We start from the raw sequence: 25,046 nt of genomic DNA, 5'->3' as shown, positions 1-25,046 counted from the left end.
GCAGCTCGTGTTCCGCCGTTTCATTCTGTGTGATCCTTGTGTGTCGTTAGAGAGCCGCGCTCATTGAGTAGATGATGAGGAGGAGGAGGAGGAGGAGGAGGAGGAGGAGACACTAAAGGAATGTCATTGTATGACGCAACTCAAGACAATAACTTTGATTCTTCAAATACGTTTCACTCTCACCCGCTTCATTACATATGTAAGTGATCGTTAGCTGACAGTGAGTTATGTGAAGACTTGTGTTTGTTTCATATTGTCAACAGGAACGGAGACAGACTTGACTTCACAGACAGATTGACGGGTTTTAAATCGACTCGTTTTATTCATCTTTGAACATGAAACCTCTGAATTAGTAAAAAAAGAAACATAAATGTAAAAACTACAGTACATATACCGTATAGCCGTATAGCCGGAGGAGGACGGTGGGCCGTTATGATGAAGGAGTGAACAGTGCAGCCGAGGGAGGATCGGGATCTGAACACGTCTCAGACAGAGAAAGTCGGATTGAAAGGATGGAGGTGAGGAAGGAACGTCTGAATGAGTCGTGAGAGGAAAGAAGAGAGTTCAGCTGAGCGAGGCTTTATTGTCCCTGAGGTACAATGACGAGTTCATAAAGCCAAAACAGAGGCCATTACTACTGCAACTGAAATACTATGTGTACTTCAGCTCCGTATACCAGCAGTCCTTCCTCTAACACTAGTACTGCTGCTGGCCTTGGTATATTTACTTTGAAGAATGTTGTCTTTGTTGTGATTGTATTGTGTTTGGTGTTGTAGTAATATTGTGTTAATGGGTGGAGATTGTCGCTGTGAAAGAGCCAATCCACCTTTTCTACATGTCAACATCAGTTTAATCGTTGTGGCTAATAAACGCTGACACTATAAAAATGACCTTAAATGAGGCATGGATTGATTACTGAATGGGCCGATGGGCACAGGCCCAGGGGCCCAAAGTATCAGGGGCCCCCGGGCCTTCACCTGCAGAACATCACTCAGAGAGACATGTACCAACCAGGAAGAGACTCAACGACAAAAAGAAACAAAGAGACACTAACCGACTACAAAGAGACACAACTACAAAGAGACACTAACCGACTACAAAGAGACACAACTACAAAGAGACATTAATTGACTACAAAGAGACACTAACCGACTACAAAGAGACACTAACCGACTACAAAGAGACACTAACAGACTACAAAGAGACACTAACAGACTACAAAGAGACACTAACAGACTACAAAGAGACACTAACCGACTACAAAGAGACACAACTACAAAGAGACATTAATTGACTACAAAGAGACACTAACAGACTACAAAGAGACACTAACCGACTACAAAGAGACACTAACCGACTACAAAGAGACACTAACAGACTACAAAGAGACACTAACAGACTACAAAGAGACACAACTACAAAGAGACATTAATTGACTACAAAGAGACACTAACAGACTACAAAGAGACACTAACCGACTACAAAGAGACACTAACCGACTACAAAGAGACACTAACCGACTACAAAGAGACACTAACAGACTACAAAGAGACACTAACCGACTACAAAGAGACACTAACAGACTACAAAGAGACACTAAGCAACAACTGGATTGGAAACAAGCAATGAAATAATCAACAAACTACTTCATATAACACAGTCAATATTTAAAATTAGAAATGAAACACACTGTGAGATACATAAAAGACATATGGATGAATATTTTAAAAAAAATAGTGATAAAAACAGAAATGAAAACTAGGTAGTTGACAGTATGAGCTGGGTAATGATGAATGTTTGAGGTGAAGTCAAAGACAACAGAGGATATATGTACATTTAACCTGGTTTTAAGATTTTGATCACACTTTTAAACACATTCCGTACGTTCAGAACATCTTCATTCACCGGGGGGGGGGGGGGGGGGGGGCAGTGTAATGTACCATGGAACACTTGTCTCCTCCTCCAGTGCAGAGAGCGAACAGGGGGAACGAGAGAAAGACCTCACAGACCGCTACAGAGCTGAAATATAGATGAGGTCTGAGGAATGGAGGCACTTCACCGGCTTTTTCCCCATCCTCCCACCTCAATGCATGCCCCCTCACACACACACACACACACACACACACACACACACACACACACACACACACACACACACACACACGCTAAATCACACCCACAACACCCCCAAAACAAAATATTCCTCACACGCACCAAGTCTCTCGCAAGAGGCCGCACACATTCACCCTGCAGCTCCAGCCATCCACCTCCCAGTGTTCACCTAAACCCCGGCTCTACCTCAACACACACACACACACACACACACACACACACACACATACACACACACACACACACACACACACACACACACACACACACACTGTTTGAGCCCCCCACCGTGCCTGCATTATTGAAACCCACTTAGCACGCCGGCTTTCTCCTGACATCTGACTCACCGAAGCAGTGACCCGAGAGCCCGGAGAGAGGAAGGAAGAGCTGGATCCTCTGATTCTGCAGCCAAAGAGACAAGAGAAGAAGTCACTCTGATATTCTGGAGAGGGAGAAGAGAGGAAGAGCTGGTCCCATGTTAGAAAGAAGAGAAAAGAGAGGAGGAGCGACTTTTAGAAGAAGAAGAAGAAGAAGAAGAAGAGGAGCCACTTCTCTTTTCTTACACAGAGCGGGGCAGCGAGATCTTGATGCAGCAGAAAGCGATTATGACATTTATCATCAAAAGCCTGATCTAAAGTCAACGTCGCAGCATTTATCCGCCATTTAGAAGAGGTTTACAGCGTCAGTGAACTCTGCTGAGGGACGCTGAGGGACACTGAGGGACACTGAGGGACGCTGAGGGACACTGAGGGACACTGAGGGACACTGAGGGACGCTCATGTGCAGCCGGGTTGATCCCACTGACCCCAACGCTGCAGAGTCCTCCGCTGAAAACAGATCACTTCTCCAATTTGCAGAACCCGCCATTTAAGTTAGGTTTAGTTAAAGATGGTGAAATACTTAGTTAGGTTTAGTTAAAGATGTGAAATACTTAGTTAGGTTTAGTTAAAGATGGTGAAATACTTAGTTAGGTTTAGTTAAAGATGTGAAATACTTAGTTAGGTTTAGTTAAAGATGGTGAAATACTTAGTTAGGTTTAGTTAAAGATGTGAAATACTTAGTTAGGTTTAGTAAAGATGGTGAAATACTTAGTTAGGTTTAGTTAAAGATGGTGAAATACTTAGTTAGGTTTAGTTAAAGATGTGAAATACTTAGTTAGGTTTAGTTAAAGATGGTGAAATACTTAGTTAGGTTTAGTTAAAGATGTGAAATACTTAGTTAGGTTTAGTTAAAGATGTGAAATACTTAGTTAGGTTTAGTTAAAGATGTGAAATACTTAGTTAGGTTTAGTAAAGATGTGGAATACTTAGTTAGGGTTAGTTAAAGATGTGAAATACTTAGTTAGGTTTAGTTAAAGATGGTGAAATACTTAGTTAGGTTTAGTTAAAGATGTGAAATACTTAGTTAGGTTTAGTTAAATATGTGAAATACTTAGTTAGGTTTAGTTAAAGATGGTGAAATACTTAGGTTTAGTTAAGATGTGAAATACTTAGTTAGGTTTAGTTAAAGATGGTGAAATACTTAGTTAGGTTTAGTAAAGATGTGAAATACTTAGTTAGGTTTAGTTAAAGATGGTGAAATACTTAGTTAGGTTTAGTAAAGATGTGAAATACTTAGTTAGGTTTAGTTAAAGATGGTGAAATACTTAGTTAGGTTTAGTTAAAGATGTGAAATACTTAGTTAGGTTTAGTTAAAGATGGTGAAATACTTAGTTAGGTTTAGTTAAGATGTGAAATACTTAGTTAGGTTTAGTAAAGATGTGAAATACTTAGTTAGGTTTAGTTAAAGATGGTGAAATACTTAGTTAGGTTTAGTTAAAGATGGTGAAATACTTAGTTAGGGTTAGTTAAAGATGGTGAAATACTTAGGTAGGTTTAGTTAAAGATGGTGAAATACTTAGTTAGGTTTAGTTAAAGATGGTGAAATACTTAGTTAGGGTTAGTCAACCTAAGTGATTTGCTTGATTTAGGAAAAGATCGCCATTTGCGTTGAAATACTTCTGGAAGTTACCCGTACAAACTCTCTCCTGGAGGAAAGACCGTTTTTTGTTTCATTGTTTGTGAAGCTTTTTTTAAATGATATTTCCACTTTGATAAACATCTTTCAGTGAACGCCTTGAAAGCTAAACCCGTTGGCAGATTGTCAAAGTGCATTCCATCTCTTGTGAAACGGCGCAGCGTCTGCTGAGTCAAACTGTACTTCATGTTTGTTTTATGTTGCACTCTGTGCAGCAAAAAGCAGCCGTTCCTTCAGGGACGACCCACCGAGTTCAGCTCGTTCTACTGCAAGCTTACTTAAGCTGAGCTTTGGTTGGAGAGAATACAAATAAATCAAACAGGTCAAAGAAGGAACAGCAGAACAGCTTTGTTGGTGATTTCCAAGTTATTTCCAGCGTGTCACTCTATGGTTACAGTTACATTAAGTAACACCAAGTGTGTGTAAATACACCCTGTTTGGGGAAATGTGAATGAGGAAGTGCAGCATATTTACCCAGAGGGAGAGTTTCATCTTCTCACAATCTGACTGTTTGCTAATGGAGGAACCACAGATAAGAAGCTGATCGCTCTTTAAAAAGCAGGAACAAGAGGGAAGCGTGTGGTGAGAGATTTCCTCTCTTATTCTCTTCAAGATAAAGCCGATGAACCTTTATGTCTTTCACTGTGAAGCTCATCCGCCTTGAGAAGAGATTTCACATTCAGTGTTTCAATGTCATGCTGTCGTTTATCAAAATAGGAGGTTTTTTTAATAGATTTTTGGAACAGAACTCTGCAAGAAGCATTTTTTTATGATTTATTTTAGAAAAACTGTACTATGGAATCTATATATTTAACATTTTCCAAGTGCTAACAAGTGTCGCCAATGTTGGAAAGAATTGATTTAATTCAGAATTTATTTTTGGTCTCAGGTGAATCGATCGTGGCTTCATAGTTGAACTGAGTTACTCAGAATTTAATGTATTTTACAGGATCTGGTTTGTTTCAAGTGACATTTTACATGTAGAATTAAGCTTTGATGAAATATCACAATTTTTAGCTTTGATTTGGCTGCTTTCCCTGAAGGAAGCGGTCGTCACGCGTGATGTGTTCGAGGGCCGTCGGACAGTTGAAATAATGTTTCACTGTCTGTGAAGGTATCAGTTTTTTTACATCTTTCAGTGAACACCTCAAAGTGCTCAATGAGCCCAGAGACACTCTGTAGTCCAGATGAGAAGGATTGGGACGTTTGTGAGTTTTCTTTGTGCTGAAAGAGGAAAAAATCTAAAATAGTTTATTTAGCTTTTTGTAGTGCATCATCTCCACACACACACACACACACACACACACACACACACACACACACAGCTCTACTGCCTTAAAGCCTTAAAGCACTTTGGAGAAGCTGTGTTTCATTTGTCATTCCTCCTATGAAACACTTTGGCTGACGAGGTAAAAATGTTTTAAAGTGACAAACCACCAAGTGTGTGTGTGTGTGTGTGTGTGTTTGTGTGTTTGTCTGCACATTTCACTTTTGCCGTAGTTGGGTCTGGGTCTGAATATTGATGAGTCCAGTGTGCTTCCTGTTTACAGGTCTGGCTCTGGTGTACTGTGGGTTCATTGAGGGGAAAACACACAAACACAAAAATACAACAAATTGTGACGCAAATTTGCGATTTGTGATAAAAACAACAAATCTAAAACATAAAGAGTCTAAAACGTCTCCATTGTGTGAACGTCTTTGATGCTGTTTGTGAAACGTGTTCGTGACGTCGTCCTCACTGTGAACGTAGAACGTAGAACCCACTTCACAATGTGGGATTCCTCCAGAAATAAACCCTCAAACGTCTTCTTCTCATGATCGAAAAGACAAACGCATGATGTGTCTCTGTAGCCATGACTACAGACAGACTCCTGTTAGTCTGCCAGCCCCAAATCCAGTTCAATGGGTCAGCACACACACACACACACACACACACACACACACACGCACACACACAGACACACACACGCACACACAGACACACACACACAGACACACACACACACAGACACACACACACACACACACAGACACACACGCGCACACACACACACACACACACACACACAGACACACACACACAGACACACACACACACACACAGACACACACACACACAGACACACACACACACACACAGACACACACGCGCACACACACACACACACACACACACAGACACGCACACACAGACACACACACACGCACACACAGACACACACACACACACACACACACACACAGACACGCACACACAGACACACACACACACACGCACACACACGCACACACAGACACACACACACACACACACGCACACACACGCACACACAGACACACACACACACGCACACACAGACACACACAGACACACACACACACACGCACACACACACACACACAGACACATGCACACAAACATGCACACACACACACACACACACACACACACACAGACACACACACACACACACACAGACACACACACACACAGACACACAGACACACACACACACACACACACACACACACGCACACACAGACACATGCACACAGACATGCACACACACACACACACACACACACACACAGACACACACGCGCACACACACACACACACACAGACACACACGCGCACACACACACACACACACACACACACACACACACACAGACACGCACACACAGACACGCACACACACACGCACACACAGACACACACACACACACACAGACACATGCACACAGACATGCACACACACAGACACACACACACACACACGCACACACACGCACACACAGACACACACACACACACGCACACACACACAGACACACACACACACGCACACACAGACACACACACACACACGCACACACAGACACACACACACACACACACACACACACACAGACATGCACGCGCACAGACACACACACACACACACACACGCACACAGACACAGACACGCACACACACAGACACACACACACACAGACACACAGACACGCACACACACACACACACACACAGACACACAGACACGCACACACACACACACACACACGTGCACACACAAGCAGACGTGCACACAGTCAGACTGATGAAATTAGGAGCAGTTAACTGGGACCCTCCTCCTCCTCCTCCTCCTCCTTCTCCTGTGGTTGTTTATCGCTCCGATCGGTCTTGTGTCTCTAAACCAAATGTTTGGTCTGTGTTCTCTGGTCTTCTCTAAACCCTCCAGGGGGGTTTACATGTGCAGCCCCTTAAAGCTTCCCCCTCAGAGGGGGGGTGTAGGTCCTCACTGATAAGAGGAACAAACAGACATCAGACATCGTCCTCAGTTTGAATCAACACAGGAACTTAGAAACGGGCTTTTTCTCAACGTTTCCTCTTCCCTCGATTCAACGCATTCCTGAACCCACGCCCGCTTTGTGATTGGCTGGCTCGTCGCCGTAGGGACGGGTGCCGGGCGTTGCCCACGCCCCCTTAAATTGGCCAGATGTTTCTTAAAAACAGCTTTTAGCAGACGGGTTTGTCCCGAAGCAGAGATGAATTTAGATCATGACGACAGAGAGGAGAGTTTTATTCATCTAATAGAAGAATACTAAATGTACGTAATGAATGCATATGATGATGATGATGATGATGATAAAAGCATGACGCAACAGCTGCATCTCTTCACATCTGGTCATGTGGTGAACAGCTGTACGTGCACGCAGTGGTCTTTATTTATATGTTGTGTATTGGAGGTGTCAGCGTTGACTCTTTTCTTAATGATGTGCGTTGTCCGACAGGAGGGCTGCACCGGTAGACCGGCAGCGTCATGTCGAGGCTCAGAGCTGCCGGGCCGCCGCTGAGTCCACAGAAAAGAGCCGCGCGGTGCTACTCTGTTTGTAAGTGCCTCCCTGTGTGGACCGGTGACGGTGTGTGTGGACCGGTGACGGTGTGTGGACCAGTGACGGTGTGTGTGGACCAGGGGCGGTGTGTGGACCAGTGACGGTGTGTGTGGACCGGTGACGGTGTGTGGACCAGTGACGGTGTGTGTGGACCGGTGACGTGTGTGGACCAGTGATGGTGTGTGTGGACCGGGGGCGGTGTGTGGACCAGTGATGGTGTGTGTGGACCGGTGACGGTGTGTGGACCAGTGACGGTGTGTGTGGACCGGGGGCGGTGTGTGGACCAGTGACGGTGTGTGTGGACCGGTGACGGTGTGTGGACCAGTGACGGTGTGTGTGGACCGGGGGCGGTGTGTGGACCAGTGACGGTGTGTGTGGACCGGTGACGGTGTGTGGACCAGTGACGGTGTGTGTGGACCGGTGACGGTGTGTGGACCAGTGATGGTGTGTGTGGACTGGTGACGTGTGTGGACCAGTGATGGTGTGTGTGGACCGGTGACGGTGTGTGGACCAGTGACGGTGTGTGTGGACCGGGGGCGGTGTGTGGACCAGTGACGGTGTGTGTGGACCGGTGACGGTGTGTGGACCAGTGACGGTGTGTGTGGACCGGTGACGGTGTGTGGACCAGTGATGGTGTGTGTGGACCGGTGACGTGTGTGGACCAGTGATGGTGTGTGTGGACCGGGGGCGGTGTGTGGACCGGTGACGGGTGTGTGTGGACCGGTGACGTGTGTGGACCAGTGATGGTGTGTGTGGACCGGGGGCGGTGTGTGGACCGGTGACGGGTGTGTGTGGACCGGTGACGGTGTGTGGACCGGTGACCGGTGTGTGTGGACCGGTGATGGGTCTGTGCTCTGGTAGAATGTTTAAAGGGAGTCGTCGGTTTGATTCTTGGTGAGCTAGTTGTTGCTTTGTTACTTTGCGTGAATCTAAAATGCTTGTTTAAAAACTCTACAGGTGAATACAGGTGATAAATCAAGAGAGAAGTAGAGTCATTTTCTCATAGACTTCTATACAACCAGAGGAGACGCCGCTGCTTTAACACATGAAGAGGTTGACGCCTGCAGCAGACAAACAAATGAGGTTTGAAACACAAAGTTTAGGACGTGCAGACTCCCGTGATCACGCTCTAAATGTCCTGTTACCACTCAGGAGTCCTCGTTAACATGCTTTGGGTCCTCGTTAACATGCTTTGAGTCCTCGTTAACATGCTTTGAGTCCTCGTTAACATGCTTTGAGTCCTCTTTAACATGCTTTGGGTCCTCGTTAACATGTTTTGAGTCCTCGTTAACATGCTTTGGGTCCTCGTTAACATGCTTTGAGTCCTCGTTAACATGCTTTGAGTCCTCGTTAACATGCTTTGAGTCCTCGTTAACATGCTTTGAGTCCTCTTTAACATGCTTTGGGTCCTCGTTAACATGCTTTGGGTCCTCGTTAACATGCTTTGAGTCCTCGTTAACATGTTTTGAGTCCTCGTTAACATGCTTTGAGTCCTCGTTAACATGCTTTGGGTCCTCGTTAACATGCTTTGAGTCCTCGTTAACATGCTTTGGGTCCTCGTTAACATGTTTTGAGTCCTCGTTAACATGCTTTGGGTCCTCGTTAACATGTTTTGAGTCCTAGTTAACATGCTTTGAGTCCTCGTTAACATGTTTTGAGTCCTCGTTAACATGCTTTGGGTCCTCGTTAACATGCTTTGGGTCCTCGTTAACATGTTTTGTGTCCTCGTTAACATGTTTTGTGTCCTCGTTAACATGCTTTGGGTCCTCGTTAACATGTTTTGTGTCCTCGTTAACGCTCCATTTAAATCCACTTTGCGTCGTCTTTGAACTCTACGATCGTCGCTTTACATTTAAGTCTGAATAAATAATGACGCAGTGTTTAAGTTGTCCTCTTGTGTCCTGAGTGGGACTCAAATCATTTCCTCAGCCTCTTTATTCACTTTGTCCACGTTTGTCCTGTCTCTGCAGGATGAAAATGCGGCGGCACCGGGTGTTCCTGCTGTGCACGGTGGGCCTGTGCGTCATCTCCTTCCTCCACTACTACAAGGCCCTCCACTACGTGTCCCTGCTGCGCGAGCTCTCCGCCCCCTACCCCAACATCAAGTCCTTCATCATGGTCTCTGGCTTCTTCTGGAGGGAGAAGGGCGCCGGCGCCACACCGCTAAGCCCCGCCTCCCCCGAAGAGGCCCCTCCCCTACCAGTCCTCCACTCGTCGGACGCCAAAGGTCGACCGGCAGCAGGCGTCGAGGGAGGAGGAGGAGGAGGAGGAGGAGGAGGAGGAGGGATGGCTCTGGGGAACGGCGGGGTCATGGTTGGAGACGCGGGGCTGGAGATGAGGTTGAGGGAGGAGCCGGCGCCTCCTCACCCTTGGGAGAAACCGGAGGAGAACCAGCGGCTAGGCGCTCCGGACGAGGTGAGTGAAACTGCTCCTCTGTGGAAACAGAACCATCGTGACTAGAAGTAGAGAGAACTAGAAGGTGTCCTTAGTGAGAACAACACAGTTCAACAACACAAGTTCTATTTCTTTGATCATTAATAATCTATAAATCCATATGTGGGGAAAACTGAGTCTCAAAGCGTTTTATATATTAAACTATTGTCTCCTCTCCTCTTCTCTCCTCCCCTCTCCTCTCCTCTCCTCTCCTCTCCTCTCCTCTCCTCTCCTCTCCTCTCCTCTCTCCTCTCCTCTCCCCTCCCCTTTTTTTGAAGACAACAAATCAAAGTGTTCCTCTTTATAAAACACTGTAACGAAGTAAAAAGACGTAGTCAGGCCTCTGAATGCTCACAGCAGCTCTTGCTGCTCTGTGGTGTGTAATCAGTGAATGTTCGGGGGTTGCAGTGGGTTCTTAATCCTCCTCTCTTCTTTCTCTCTCTTTTCAGGAGAGAGCCGAAGACCATTTGAAGCCGCGGAGCCCCAGCCGCCCGGCCCGGCCTGCGGGGCCTGACCTCCCGGAGGTCCCGTTGGTGGGGGAGGAGCACCCGGACGCGCTGCACAAGAATCCGTTGCCCGACCCCTTGGAAGCCATGGGAGACCTCCACACCCGCACACAGCAGCTCCAGCACGACAAGACCCCTTACTTTGTGCGAACCAAAGCGGGAGCCCTTTGCTTCAGACAGGGGACGGAGGTGGCCCCCCAAAAGGAGTACTCTGGGAAATTGGGGGGCTCCGCGGCTAACGGAGGAGGGGAAGGCGGCGCTCGAGCCGCCGGGCAAAGGAAACCTCTGGAGGTCCAGCAGCCGCCCTCCATCGCCCCGAAGGCCAAGGCCAGGAGCAGGGGCGGCGGCGGCGGCGGCGGTGGCAAGCGGCTGGTGAAGTGCGTTTGTCGGCCGGGGTGGCACGGACCTTACTGCGGCGTTCCCACCATGGTGTACCACTCCAACCTGCCCACCAAGGAGCGGCTGACGCCCAGGGAGACCCCGCGGAGGGTGATCAACGCCATCAACATCAACCACGAGTTCGACCTGCTGCACGTGCGCTTTCATGAGCTCGCACAGGCGGTCGACATTTTCCTCATTTGTGAATCCAACTTCACTGCTTACGGAGAGAGACGGCCTCTGAGGTGAGCCTTTGTAAACGTTCAGATGGATTAAAGAGGTAGAGAGGTGTACACACACACACACACACACACACACACACACACACACACACACGTATATATTTATATTATAAAAGCCTCGTTATGTCGTCGTTCAGGCTGGTCTCATCCGGCATTCGTAGCAAAAGCTGTGAAACATATTTTGTTGTGTATGTTATCAACGTAATCATGGATATCAAAGGATATTCATCAAAAATTGCACCAAAAAAAATCCCAAATCTTTTAGCAGTTTACAGCCAGCCTTCACGCCTCGCGAGCATCGGCGCTCTGAATGACGATTAAAGCAAAAGTGTCGTCTTTTTGGAGACGACACAAAAATGCCTCGGGAGCAATTTGACAGCGGATTAAGAGGCGGTGGACTCGGGAGCGGAGAGATTGGTGTGTTCCATCATAGGAAGTGACACCGCATGAAAGTGGCCCCGTCTCTGTCGCTGTGCGCATCAACAGGTTAACTGAGTCGTTCTTGCAGTCAGTTTGTACGACGTCGTTCACATTTGGGTTTCACAGATTCATGGGATTCCTCTAAATTACTTTTCCCGTGTCCCCCCCCCCCCCCCCCCCCCCCCCCCCCAGTTTCCTGCGGCTCCTCCTCAACGGTACGTACGACTACATACGTCACAAGATCCTCTACGTGTTCCTCGATCACTTCCCGGAGGGCGGCCGGCAGGACGGCTGGATCGCCGACGACTACCTGCGCACCTACCTGACGCGCAACGGCCTGTCCAGGCTGGCGGGCGTCAGGGCGGACGACGTCTTCGTCATCAACGACGCGGACGAAATCCCGGCGCTCGAGGGCCTCCTCTTCCTCAAGCTGTTCGACGGCTGGACGGAGCCTTTCGCCATCCACATGCGCAAGGTAGAGGCGACGACCGGGCTGGTCCGTGTGCCGGTTGCTTTCTGATGTTTTAGTCACTGATTGTGTTTGTCCTTCTCTCTGCCCTGCGTCCAGTCACTGTACGGTTTCTTCTGGAAGCAGTTCGGCTCTCTGGAGGTGGTGTCGGGCTGCACGGTGGGGATGCTCCGCGGCGTCTACGACGGCGACGGCATCAAGCTCCGCCGCCGCGAGTACTACACCATGCCGGGTTTCCGCAAGTACGAGAACGACACGGGCCACATCCTGGTGCAGTGGTCGGTGGGGAGCCCTTTCCACTTCGCCGGGTGGCACTGCTCCTGGTGCTTCACGCCCGCCGGGATCTACTTCAAGCTGGTGTCGGCTCAGAACGGAGACTTCCCGCGGTGGGGCGACTACGAGGACAAGCGCGACCTCAACTACATCCGCGACCTGATCCGGACGGGGGGCTGGTTTGACGGCTCCCTGCAGGAATACCCCCCCGTGGACCCCAAAGAGCACATGTACGCCCCCAAGTACATGCTGGAGCACTACGACAGGTACCGGTACCTCCTGGAGAACCCTTACAGCAAAGTGTCCAGACCGAGTGAGGGCTAGGAGCCCAGCTAGGAGACGAGGAGATCCTTGACTTAACTGGTAGGACCGAGGGAGGCCTCAGCACTGAGCGGTACTGAACTACATCTCTCATTGGAGCGACACCACATGTATCTCCACCAGGCAGCGCTGATGTTGCAGGAACTGAAAAATCATCATTTTGGGGTCAAAAAAAAAGGGAACACTGTCATCCGCTGTGGATTTACGCAGAGATCGTCGAGAAGATACAACCACTGGATAAACAAAAATCATAGATTTCCTCACTCCTCCCCCTTTTTGGGGGAGGAGCCTGGCTGTCTCTCTTTTCCGTCACCCTCGCCCCTCTCCTCTCTTTCTTCAACTGAGCCGACTGGACGCGCCTTTTCTGAGAGAAAGGGGGGGGGGGGGTGGGGGGGCAGCTCGGTGGTGAAGAGAGGGACGTTTCACGGCCGTGTGGAGGAGACGAACGAGGCATGGAGGGGGGGGGTTATTTCTTAAAGTTTCGGGACCGGCTGGTGTTCCCAATCTCTTCCTGTCTTCCTGTCATACTTGGTGACCTCCTTCCAGAAACAGACACATATTCAGATATTCTTGGGTCTCGGTAGAAAAGTATAAATCCTGTTCAACCCGCCGGAGAGCCCACTGCCAGACGAACCGCCTCCGCTCGCTCACGTGTCACGCTGCACCTCCAGCACCGTCCGGCTCTCCGTGTTTGTGTGCGACCTGTCCTTGTGTCATAATTGCGTTGTTTTTGGGCTGCGAATGAGGTGGTGGTGGTGGTGGTGGTGGTGGTGGTGTTGGTGGGGGGGGGGGGGACAGAAGGCAGGAGAGAAAGGAGAGTAATGAGGGAGGACGGGGAGCGCTGATGAAAAGGAAAAGGAGACTCCCTCGATGTTCCCGTTTTCCCACAGTGTCTGCTGACGCACGAGTTGTTGCACGGATGTGTGTGTGTGTGTGTGTGTGTGTGTGTGTGTGTGTGTGTGTGTCAGAGCTCACACACATCTCTGAATAAATCACACCAATCCGAGACGGATGAGACTTGCCAGTATGTTTTTTTTAACAATCGAGACCCAAAAACAGATCTCCCTTCAGTCCGTTCGTCTTTCCGTCTGTCCGGGCAGCTGAGATGAGTTTTGTTTCCTTGGAAACTGAAGTGTGTGAGAGACGGTGAGTGGGGTGAGTGGGAGGTGAGTGGGAGGTGAGTGGGAGGCTGCCCATCAGGCGAGAGGAGCTGCAGCGTTCAAACGAGGTCAGCGCTTCTCTGCGGCCCCGCCCCTTTAGCGCCAAATGGGAGGAGCGAACGTGAACACAGATTACGAGCGATTCTTTGGCTCCACAAGTAAAATATTGAAGCCACTTTTGTTAGCAGCCACACATCTTCCTGAAACACACACCAGCAGACATCTTCAACGTCGTTTGAGCCGAGCAGCTCACACACACACACACACACACACACACACACACACACACACACACACACACACACACACAGGCTCTCACACTCATTTTTGGGTGTGTTTCTACTTCCTCTTGATCCTCATGAGAATGTGTCGTTTCAGTATTAGGGATATATTCATCGCTGTTGTCTGAACATTTCGCTGCTTCTCGCTGCCGTGGACCGGCTGTCGATGTCGCCCCCCCCCCCCCAGCATACTTGTCTCTGGCGTGGGCCGGACACGGCAGCGTTTAGCGCTCCTGTCCGGGGGCGAAGGAATCACAGCAGCACAGGCAGCGATGCCAGCGAGCAGCTAAGTAGGCAGACGAGTAGAAGTAGAAGTAACTGCAGATCGACTGCATCCACCATCTGCTTCTTTCAACGCCCGTCTGGGCTCCACGCTCATCGTTTACCTCGGCACCAGAGGGAGCAGCGCCTCGAGAGGAATGCAAAGTGTTGGGGAGGAAACGTGTTCTGAGAAATAGTTTAAATCCTGAAGGCAGAAGTTTGATGTTGTAGCCAAACAATCCTGTTTCTGCCCTTAAAGTGTCCTTGAGCTAGACGTGGAAGCTGGACCTCCTCATTCATCATTTAGTCCCTTTTGCACGACGGAAGCCTTCGACCACCGAACGGGTAGCGAAGCTGAGATCGGAGCACGTCTGTCTGTCTGTCTGTCTGTCTGTCTGTCTGTCTGTCTGTCTGGCTGTGAGCTCACAGTTCTTTTTGGGGGGATTAGCCAGTCAGGCCGCTCGGGTCTGTGCTGCTCTGCTGCTGCTCTGCTGCTGCTCTGCTGCCCTGATGGCAGCGCGTTCTGCGGCGGCAGCTGTTGGGGGTTTTGGTGTCGGCGCTGAGAGCCAAACTCCCCGTCCAGCCCCACAGAGGCTGCAGACAGACGAGCCGTAAATAGGATTTGACATCAGCCGACGAGAGGAGACGACAACAGCGCTGGATTATTTATTCATTTTGCTTCTCAAGTCGATTTACTGCCTTTTAAAAAAGCTCATGATTGATGGAGGCTGAATGTTTGTTCCAAAATGGATGGTTGTGGACCATTTTAGTTTGAATCACATCATTTAATCTGCTTTATTGGGTGTTGAATTTGGTGCTCTTAAAGCTGCATTCTCTCTAGTGTCCAGCAGGGGGCGACTCCTCTGGTTGTATAGAAGTCTAGTCTAAAATGACTCTACTTCTCTCTTGATTTATTCCCTCAGTAAACATTGTAAACATGAGTTTATGGTCTCAATCTCTAGTTTACAGTCTTCTTCAATACAGCATGATGTTCATTTAGTACATTATGCTCCATTTAGAGTCAAACACACCATAAAGCAGGGGATGCTTTAGGGGCGGGGCTACACGCTGATTGACAGGTCTCTACGTCACTCCTCCTCAGTCCGGATGTCATTGACGGATTCACTCTGACGACAGAAAGTCATGGCAGCGATTAAATGGAAAGCGTTTTTGGGTGACGGGAGCAGCTCCTCATCAGAAGAACGAGGTGGACGGACTCAGAGTGTTGGAGGACGGTCCGCATCTTGCTCGAGGACACTTCGGCAGGCTGGACGTGGCGTCTCGCTTCAGCTGATCGCAACAGAGGGAATAAACGAAGTGTGTAAACGAGGCTGCAGACGGGTTAGAGGTCGTGTTGCTTGGAAACAGATGTTCACTCCGCCTTCGTTACCTTTCAGTTATTGATTATTAGCAAAAGGGAGACGGATTTGGACCCGTTTTGTGCTAAAGAAGTGTTCACTTTGTACTGAATGCAGGTCGTCTGCTACAGTTCACTTCAGTATTCAGTTCATATATTCTATGCATAAATCATTCATTTATGTGCTTAAATGCATAAAGGGACACTCCTGTGATCAGCGTTGCACTTCCATAAAGTTGAGGGACAAGAAGTAAAGTGATCAGTATTTTAAACATGGACTCTGTGAAGACATCTAGAAGATCCCTCTCAAACCCTCGTTATTAGTTTCAGCACACTAACCACCCCCACATGTCTGCAGCATGCAGCACGTGTGTGTGTGTGTGTGTGTGTGTGTGTGTGTGTGTGTGTGTGTGTGTCCTGCACAGATGTGTGTTGTACCCACCACCACAATCGCCCCCCCATCTGTTGTTTTGCTAGCAGAGTGGCTGCCCTTTTCCAAGAAACATTAGCGGCAGGCAGGCCGGAAATCAAGGAGGGGTGTGTGTGTGTGTGTGTGTGTGTGTGTGTGTGTGTGTGTGTGTGTGTGTGTGTGTGCAGAGGTCATGAAGTCGTTTCTGTTTCTGTCGTTCCGGTTGCTGCTGCATGCTTCTGGAATGTGTGGAAGCCTTTTGAAAACTTCACGGAGAAACAAAGAAGTTGCCAGAGTGTACTTTCTTGGTCCACTTGTTCCTGAACAGCTTCAACGCTTCTTCCAAGTTCTTGGAAGATGTTTTTGGGAATGGGGGGGGGGAACCAGCGCACGCCTCCCGTGTCGCTGCGGTCGGTCTTGGCTGCAAACCTGTTGTTGTTCCTCTTCGTGGAACGACGACGGGAAGCATTCGCATTAAGTCCGACGTTGTCACCACCGATCGGAAAGTGCTGGGTGTTGCACTCAAACATAGAAATATTATTATCTTAAGGGCCGCCCCCCCAATTATAAAACACTTCCCTCTAGTGCTAAAATATCCAGACTCCTTGACAATGGAGGTGCATGGAATTTCATTCACGGCGTTCATCTCCAGTCCGCTTTACCTCAAACACAAGCTGTAAACAAAAGTCGTGTGGTGTGAATGCGGTGAGATGATTGGTTGTAAGGTTGCCTCCACAAGTGTGATGCGTGCTTTCCTACGATGTGCGTGGATGAAGCTACGTTGTAGCATTTTACTCATCTAGCGGCTGGCTAGTTAGCTCGCTAGCTAATTCCACCATGCTTTCATGCTCCACTGGTGACAGGAAAGAACCCACAGTGAACAGTCACTCCCCACCACTGGGAGACGACGGAGCCGTCTGGGGGGTAAATGCTTCCAGTGTTTGGTTCGGTCGCACTAAACAAGGCATCCTTAGTGTCCGTCCGGTTTTATACTCCATAAGAAAACTGTGGACCTTTATATTCCAAAGTAACAGAGGCGCTGTTCTTGGAAAAGAGAAGAATCTTTGTAGTGGAGGAAAATATCTAAATATTTCAAATACAACCAGAACTGTCTGCATGGCCAGATGTTGAATCAACGTTTAATCCGTCCACTGAGAACTGAAACCTTCCTTTTGTTCATGGGGCTTTTTTTTAATGAGTAATTAAATTGGGCGAGGCCCAGTTCGGTTCAGTACAGCAGTAAAAGGCTGAGAACATCATCTCCCCTATCGCACATTGAAGTGGGCTCCGATTCATCACAGAGAACACATGACATGAAGCAGCGTTGCATATGAAACAGTGGAAACGTCAGTAAGGCCGAGCGGTGAACCTCCTGTAAACACGTCGCGCTTCCTGTCTGACGGATGCGTCTGGTGTTTATAATGTGAGAGCGGTGTGCGTTTTGTCATTCGGGACTCAGGACAGATTGTTGGCTCCGGGGCACCGGGTGGGCGAGCGGGACGGGAGTCCATATGTTGTGACAGCGCGGATCAAAAAAGATGAAAGTCAGCGCGGCGCTGCAGAGACAGATGGACGCGGAGACACCAAGAGTCGGGGACGCGTTCAGGCCGACACCTGGCTGCAGATCCAAATGTCATCAGACACCGGAGGGAAGAGAGTCCACGTCTCTAGATGTGTGAGACTAAACTATGAGGACTAAAGTATGAAGACTAAACTATGAGGACTAAACTATGAGGACTAAAGTATGAGGACTAAAGTATGAGGACTAAACTATGAGGACCAAACTATGAGGACTAAAGTATGAGGACTAAAGTATGAGGACTAAACTATGAGGACTAAAGTATGAGGACTAACGTATGAGAACTAAACTGTTAGGACTAATCTATGACGACTAAAGTATGAGGACTAAACTATGACGACTAAAGTATGAGGACTAAACTATGACGACTAAAGTATGAAGACTAAAGTATGAGGACTAACGTATGAGGATTAAACTATGAGGACTAAAGTATGAGGAGTAAAGTATGAGGACTAACGTATGAGGATTAAACTATGAGGACTAAAGTATGAGGAGTAAAGTATGAGGACTAACGTATGAGGACTTAACTATTAGGACTAAACTATGAAGACTAAACTATGAGGACTAAAGGATGAGGACTAACGTATGAGGACTAAACTATGAGGACTAAAGTATGAGGAGTAAAGTATGAGGACTAAACTATGAGGACTATACTATGAGGACTAAACTATGAGGACTAAAGTATGAGGACTATACTATGAGGACTAAAGTATGAGGATTAAACTATGAGGACTAAAGTATGAGGACTAAACTATGAGGACTAAAGTATGAGGACTAAAGTATGAGGACTAAAGTATGAGGATTAAACTATGAGGACTAAAGTATGAGGACTAAACTATGAGGACTAAAGTATGAGGACTAAACTATGAGGACTAAAGTATGAGGACTAAAGTATGAGGACTAAAGTATGAGGACTAACGTATGAGGACTAAACTATGAGGACTAAAGTATGAGGAGTAAAGTATGAGGACTAAACTATGAGGACTAAACTATGAGGACTATACTATGAGGACTAAACTATGAGGACTAAAGTATGAGGACTATACTATGAGGACTAAAGTATGAGGACTAAAGTATGAGGATTAAACTATGAGGACTAAAGTATGAGGACTAAACTATGAGGACTAAAGTATGAGGACTAAAGTATGAGGACTAAACTATGAGGACTAAAGTATGAGGACTAAAGTATGAGGACAACATGAAGGCACGGCGCAAAACGCTTCACTCTGGTTGAAAACAATTACAAGGTTGTTAAAACACGTGTCTGATCAGGCTCTTAGCATTGCTTTATGCTAAGCTAAGTTAGCCGATATCACACCTAGCATACGGACACGCGAGTGGTATCAATATGCTCATCTAACTCCTGGTAAGAGAGCGAATGAGCACATTTCCCCAAAAGTGTCGGAGCTTTTCGCTCGACAACTTCCAAATCTGGTCTGGGAGCAAAGAGGAGACAAAAGCTGATGAAAAGAAGTGGTGTTAATGAAGAGTCCCATCACTCATTGTAGCAACAACACATGTTGTCAAGTCCTTTAGGCTCATTTTCCTGTTCCTACTAAGTGGCCAAAGTAAGACGCACAAAGAACCTCAACGCCATCCAACACCTTAGACATGAATTAACGAACGCTCTCGTGGCTCTGTGTGTGTGTGTGTGTGTGTGTGTGTGTGTGTGTGTGTGTGTGTGTGTGTGTGTGTGTGTATGTGTGTGTGTGTGTGTGTGTGTGCGTGTGCGTTCTGCTTCGTAACTTGAGTGTATACCGAGACGGAGGCAGAGAGCGAGACGATGGCGGCGTTACAGAAAGAAAACGGCAGACGAAGGGGGGAGAGGGGGAGATAAAGAGGGAGGGACTGGCGGTCTCTATTGTTTGGTTTTATTTTTGCACTTTTTGCGTGACGTTTTGTGTCTTTCCTTTTGTTTTAATATTGTTTTTGGTGGAAGTTTGAGAAACAGATTTTTTTTTCGTGGCCCTCTGTTTTTCCATTTAACTTTGTTTTTTTCTTTTTTATTTGGAACGTCGTCCACTTGGCAGCTTTGATATTTAATGTCTTTTTAAGGCGGTGTGTGTGTGTGTGTGTGTGTGTGTGTGTGTGTGTGTGTGTGTGTGTGTGTGTGTGTGTGTGTGGTCGGGTTGTGGCCGTGTCCTCTGCTGGTGAAACAGTCCGAGTACTGTAGCCGCTCTGTGTGATGCCATCACTATGAAGGCTCACCATTGTGTGACCAAAATAAAACCCATTATTTTGTCGTCGCTCAGAACCGGTTTGGGCCGGAGCCCTCGACCCGAGAGGAACCCGGGATGCAGAAAATAATCATCTTTTGTTTTCGTGTCTGACGGCTGAATGCTTCTGGTTTGGTGCTTTTTTATTTTTATTGTGTTGTTTCTGTTTCTTTGTTTTGTTTTTTTCCTCCAATCGGACAAAGATGTAGAAAAACGACGATAATCTTTTGGAAAAAAAGCTTTTTATTTAAGTTGCATGATGAAACGCAGATAGTACGTCTGTCTGTTTAACTATGAATTGCACCTTTTTGGAGGGATGTGTTTTTGTTTTTTTAATGCGTACATATATATATATATATATAAATATATGGTATATATATATATATATATGTATATATATATATATGTGGGGGATATATTTCTGTTTGTTTATTTTGATAACAGATGTATCTGTTAGCTTGTCAGGCGATGTATTGTATCTTAAACAGGGTTATGATTTGTTGTGTTTATTGACGTTTGTGTGTTGTTGTGTTGACGGCTTCATTTAGCAGCAACAGTCAGAGACTGGTGAACGCGTACAAAATCACACAACGAGTTTCCTAGAGTGGATTGTTGCACAAAACAAACCCACTGCATAACATTTCAACAGGTTTCCATTGTTCTGGTATGAAGACAGGTGTGACTTCCTGGTTTATTGACCTTTGGCTAAGCCCCGCCCCCCTCCCACTGCTACGCTGTCACCACGGAGCCCACACTGTCACTAACTGTACTCCCCGAAGAAATACGATCTCATTTTTTAAACGTATACCTCCGGGTAACGAGCGTCTCTATTACACAACATTCACTTATGACGAGCTCCAAATCCACCAAACCACCCTGAAAACCATGCCACGCTGTGATTGGTCAGTCTGCATTAGAGGGGCGGGGCTTAGCGAAGGATTTGATAGCTGCTGCTTAGTTGAGCCTCGTCTACACACACACACACACACACACACTGGCTGGTCCTCACAGTGACCACTAGGAGGCGTCCTGCTTGTCCGCTCACATACACAAACACTTCTCCCACCTTCCGTCCATCTTGTCCTTGACAAAAAAGGACAAACAAACAAACAGAAGACGGCATGTTGTGTGGATACACACATGTTTTCACACACACACACACACACACACACACACACACACATCGGCAGATGACTGGCACCCGGTCTCATGTCCCCCGGGGGCCAACAGTGCTGTCTGCAGCCAATTAACCAACGGGGCCGGTTGCCAGGTCCAAATCCGTCCAATCCTCCCGCCACGTTGCCAGATTCAGCCCTCCATTCTTTACACAGACTTTGCTGTGATGAAAATAATAATAAGAAGGTTTACAATGAGAGAGAGAGGAGAAGATGACATGTGTGTTTCTGTTGGATAACACCTAAATGAGACTGGTTCTGTCTGTTCTGGTTCTGTTGTTCTGGTTCTGTGTGTTCTGCTCTATCTTTGTCCACCGATAGAGAAGCACATAAACACAAACCTCCTGACCCGATGGAGCCTCGAAAAACCCAGAAAAGCAAAGAAATCATTTTTATTCTGTGACACATCTGAGCTTATTACATATTGTGACATTGAACAATAACACAACCTGTATCCCTCCCTCAGTCCACATGCACTGATAATGATTGTATATGGTCGCATAGTTTTATTTTTTATATCATTGTTTTCGGGTTGTTGTTTTTTGGGGGCGGGGGTCATTTATTATTATTCTGTGCTTTTATTTTGAAATGTTTTAATGGGTCTTTGTAATTGGTGTGTGTGAGAGAGAGTGTGTGTGTGTGTGTGTGTGTGTGTGTGTGTGTGTGTGTGTGTGTGTTGTTTAGTGGCTCGGTGTTCAGCTCCCAGAATGCATCAGCCCTCCGCCTGTGTTCATCATTGTGCCAGTGTGTTCAGGTGTTCCCTTGCCTCGACATCCAATCATCCAAATGGAGAGAGGAAGAGGAGGAGGAGGAGGAGGAGGAGGAAGAGGGCCTTTTCCCTCAGCGAAAAAAAAAAAAAAGAAACACAAATGAGAAAAGAGACTTTTGAAAACCGGATATTTTTCTCCTCTGGGGTCACAAAGAAGAGTGTACATTTCTAAGTTAACTGAAAATGATGAATAAAAAACAACTCATTTGTTCTCTATATGAATGGCTGTATGTTAACCATGAACAAAAAGTAATGAGTTCTATGACAAAGACGTATAATAAATTAATTTTAAAATTGTATCCGAGCCGTGTTGTGTTGTGTCCTGACTGCAGTACTTTACTGTGACTGTCTCTGTTGTGTCCTGACTGCGGTACTTTACTGTGACTGTCTCTGTTGTGTCCTGACTGCAGTACTTTACTGTGACTGTCTCTGTTGTGTCCTGACTGCGGTACTTTACTGTGACTGTCTCTGTTGTGTCCTGACTGCAGTACTTTACTGTGATTGTGTTGTGTCCTGACTGCGGTACTTTACTGTGATTGTGTTGTGTCCTGACTGCGGTACTTTACTGTGACTGTCTCTGTTGTGTCCTGACTGCGGTACTTTACTGTGATTGTGTTGTGTCCTGACTGCGGTACTTTACTGTGATTGTGTTGTGTCCTGACTGCGGTACTTTACTGTGATTGTGTTGTGTCCTGACTGCAGTACTTTACTGTGACTGTCTCTGTTGTGTCCTGACTGCGGTACTTTACTGTGACTGTCTCTGTTGTGTCCTGACTGCGGTACTTTACTGTGACTGTCTCTGTTGTGTCCTGACTGCAGTACTTTACTGTGATTGTCTGTGTTGTGTCCTGACTGCGGTACTTTACTGTGATTGTGTTGTGTCCTGACTGCAGTACTTTACTGTGATTGTCTCTGTTGTGTCTTGACTGCGGTACTTTACTGTGATTGTGTTGTGTCCTGACTGCGGTACTTTACTGTGATTGTGTGTGTTGTGTCCTGACTGCGGTACTTTACTGTTATTGTCTGTGTTGTGTCCTGACTGCGGTACTTTACTGTGATTGTCTGTGTTGTGTCCTGACTGCGGTACTTTACTGTGATTGTCTGTGTTGTGTCCTGACTGCGGTACTTTACTGTGATTGTCTGTGTTGTGTCCTGACTGCGGTACTTTACTGTGATTGTCTCTGTTGTGTCTTGACTGCGGTACTTTACTGTGATTGTGTTGTGTCCTGACTACGGTACTTTACTGTTATTGTGTTGTGTCCTGACTGCGGTACTTTACTGTGATTGTGTTGTGTCCTGACTACGGTACTTTACTGTGATTGTGTTGTGTCCTGACTGCGGTACTTTACTGTGATTGTGTGTGTTGTGTCCTGACTGCGGTACTTTACTGTTATTGTGTTGTGTCCTGACTGCGGTACTTTACTGTGATTGTCTCTGTTGTGTCTTGACTGCGGTACTTTACTGTTATTGTGTTGTGTCCTGACTGCGGTACTTTACTGTGATTGTCTCTGTTGTGTCTTGACTGCGGTACTTTACTGTGATTGTCTGTGTTGTGTCCTGACTGCGGTACTTTACTGTGATTGTCTCTGTAGTGTCCTGACTGCGGCACTTTACTGTGATTGTCTCTGTAGTGTCCTGACTGCGGTACTTTACTGTGATTGTCTCTGTTGTGTCCTGACTGCGGTACTTTACTGTGATTGTCTCTGTTGTGTCCTGACTGCGGTACTTTACTGTGATTGTCTCTGTAGTGTCCTGACTGCGGTACTTTACTGTGATTGTCTCTGTTGTGTCCTGACTGCGGTACTTTACTTGATTGTCGTGGCGTCACTAGAGGGCAGCACCGCTGCACACGTCACTCATTAGAGCTCATTAGGACGCTTCACTGGGAACGCTGGTTCATCTACAACCAGCACGCTGTTTAATAAGGGACGGTGAGGAGGTCCTTTATCAGTAAGTATATATACAGCATAATGATGTATTTATATAAGTATATTATATATATTATATAAGTGACAGAGAGAACGGACCCCCCCCCAACCCATGTGAGTCTTGTTCACACATGAAAAACAACAAATACATAAAATAATACAATTAATTAGTAATAACAATAATACTACAAATACGTATTTATGTATATATTTAATAACGTATTCACACTCACTCACACACACACACACACACACACACACACACACACACACACACACACACACACACACACACACTCTGTTTTCAAGACACCTGGTGACCAGCAGATGTCATCAAATGGATAAACTGGTGAATCTGTGTCCCTTTATGGTCTGAGGTTTCTCATAAACTACTCACCAGTAGTTTAGTTGTGGATTCAGTGAGAGCAGCTATTCTCAACCACTGGTCCGTGGGCCACTGTTGGGCCTCAGGGCGCCATCTAGTGGACTGCAGAGGAACTGACCAATAGCTTCACATTTATTTAAAATAAAAAGGTTTTATGGTCATTTACAAAGCTAGTTAATTTCATATCTAAATGTCCTCAAGAATTCACGTGAATAGATACAAATGTAGAATTAAAATCATAAATTCAATGACCAATTATTATGTTGACGATGGAGCGACGCCAAGAGTTCAGGGACGTTTTGGTGAAATGAAGGAACGGTGTGCAGAGATCCAGAGGTTTTTAGTTTTATTCTAACTTTTATTTATGCACGATAATCCCATCGGGTTATTGGGTCTCTGTTAGACAGTTTAAGAGTTTCACACAAGGAACGCATAAGAACGGGCCGTTCTCTGACC

The 25,046-nt window shown here is 46.8% G+C and overlaps 1 protein-coding gene across 2 annotated transcripts in view; it reads left to right on the top strand.

Moving 5' to 3' along the window:
- The window catches only part of mgat3b (beta-1,4-mannosyl-glycoprotein 4-beta-N-acetylglucosaminyltransferase b), a 31,867-nt gene extending 18,425 nt beyond the window's left edge, over positions 1-13,442 (top strand). Inside the window, exons 1-5 of one of the 2 annotated variants that reach the window (XM_068717483.1) lie at positions 3,691-4,710; positions 9,999-10,443; positions 10,911-11,590; positions 12,200-12,482; positions 12,576-13,442. In XM_068717483.1, the coding sequence (XP_068573584.1) occupies positions 10,000-10,443; positions 10,911-11,590; positions 12,200-12,482; positions 12,576-13,073 (1,905 nt within the window). In that variant the 5' untranslated portion in view covers positions 3,691-4,710; position 9,999 and the 3' untranslated portion in view covers positions 13,074-13,442. Of the gene's footprint in view, positions 1-3,690; positions 4,711-9,998; positions 10,444-10,910; positions 11,591-12,199; positions 12,483-12,575 lie in introns of those variants that run through there. The other variant, XM_068717482.1, reaches the window with a different exon arrangement.
- Positions 13,443-25,046: the final 11,604 nt, after the last annotated feature.

This window comes from Cebidichthys violaceus, unplaced genomic scaffold (genome assembly GCF_023349555.1).
Source record: "Cebidichthys violaceus isolate CVI_PGR_0920_01 unplaced genomic scaffold, fCebVio1.0.p SCAF_211, whole genome shotgun sequence".
NCBI classification, from domain to species: domain Eukaryota; kingdom Metazoa; phylum Chordata; class Actinopteri; order Perciformes; family Stichaeidae; genus Cebidichthys; species Cebidichthys violaceus.
The sequence above is the reverse complement of the archived record's forward strand: the minus strand, read 5'-3'. Positions and strand labels throughout refer to the sequence as shown.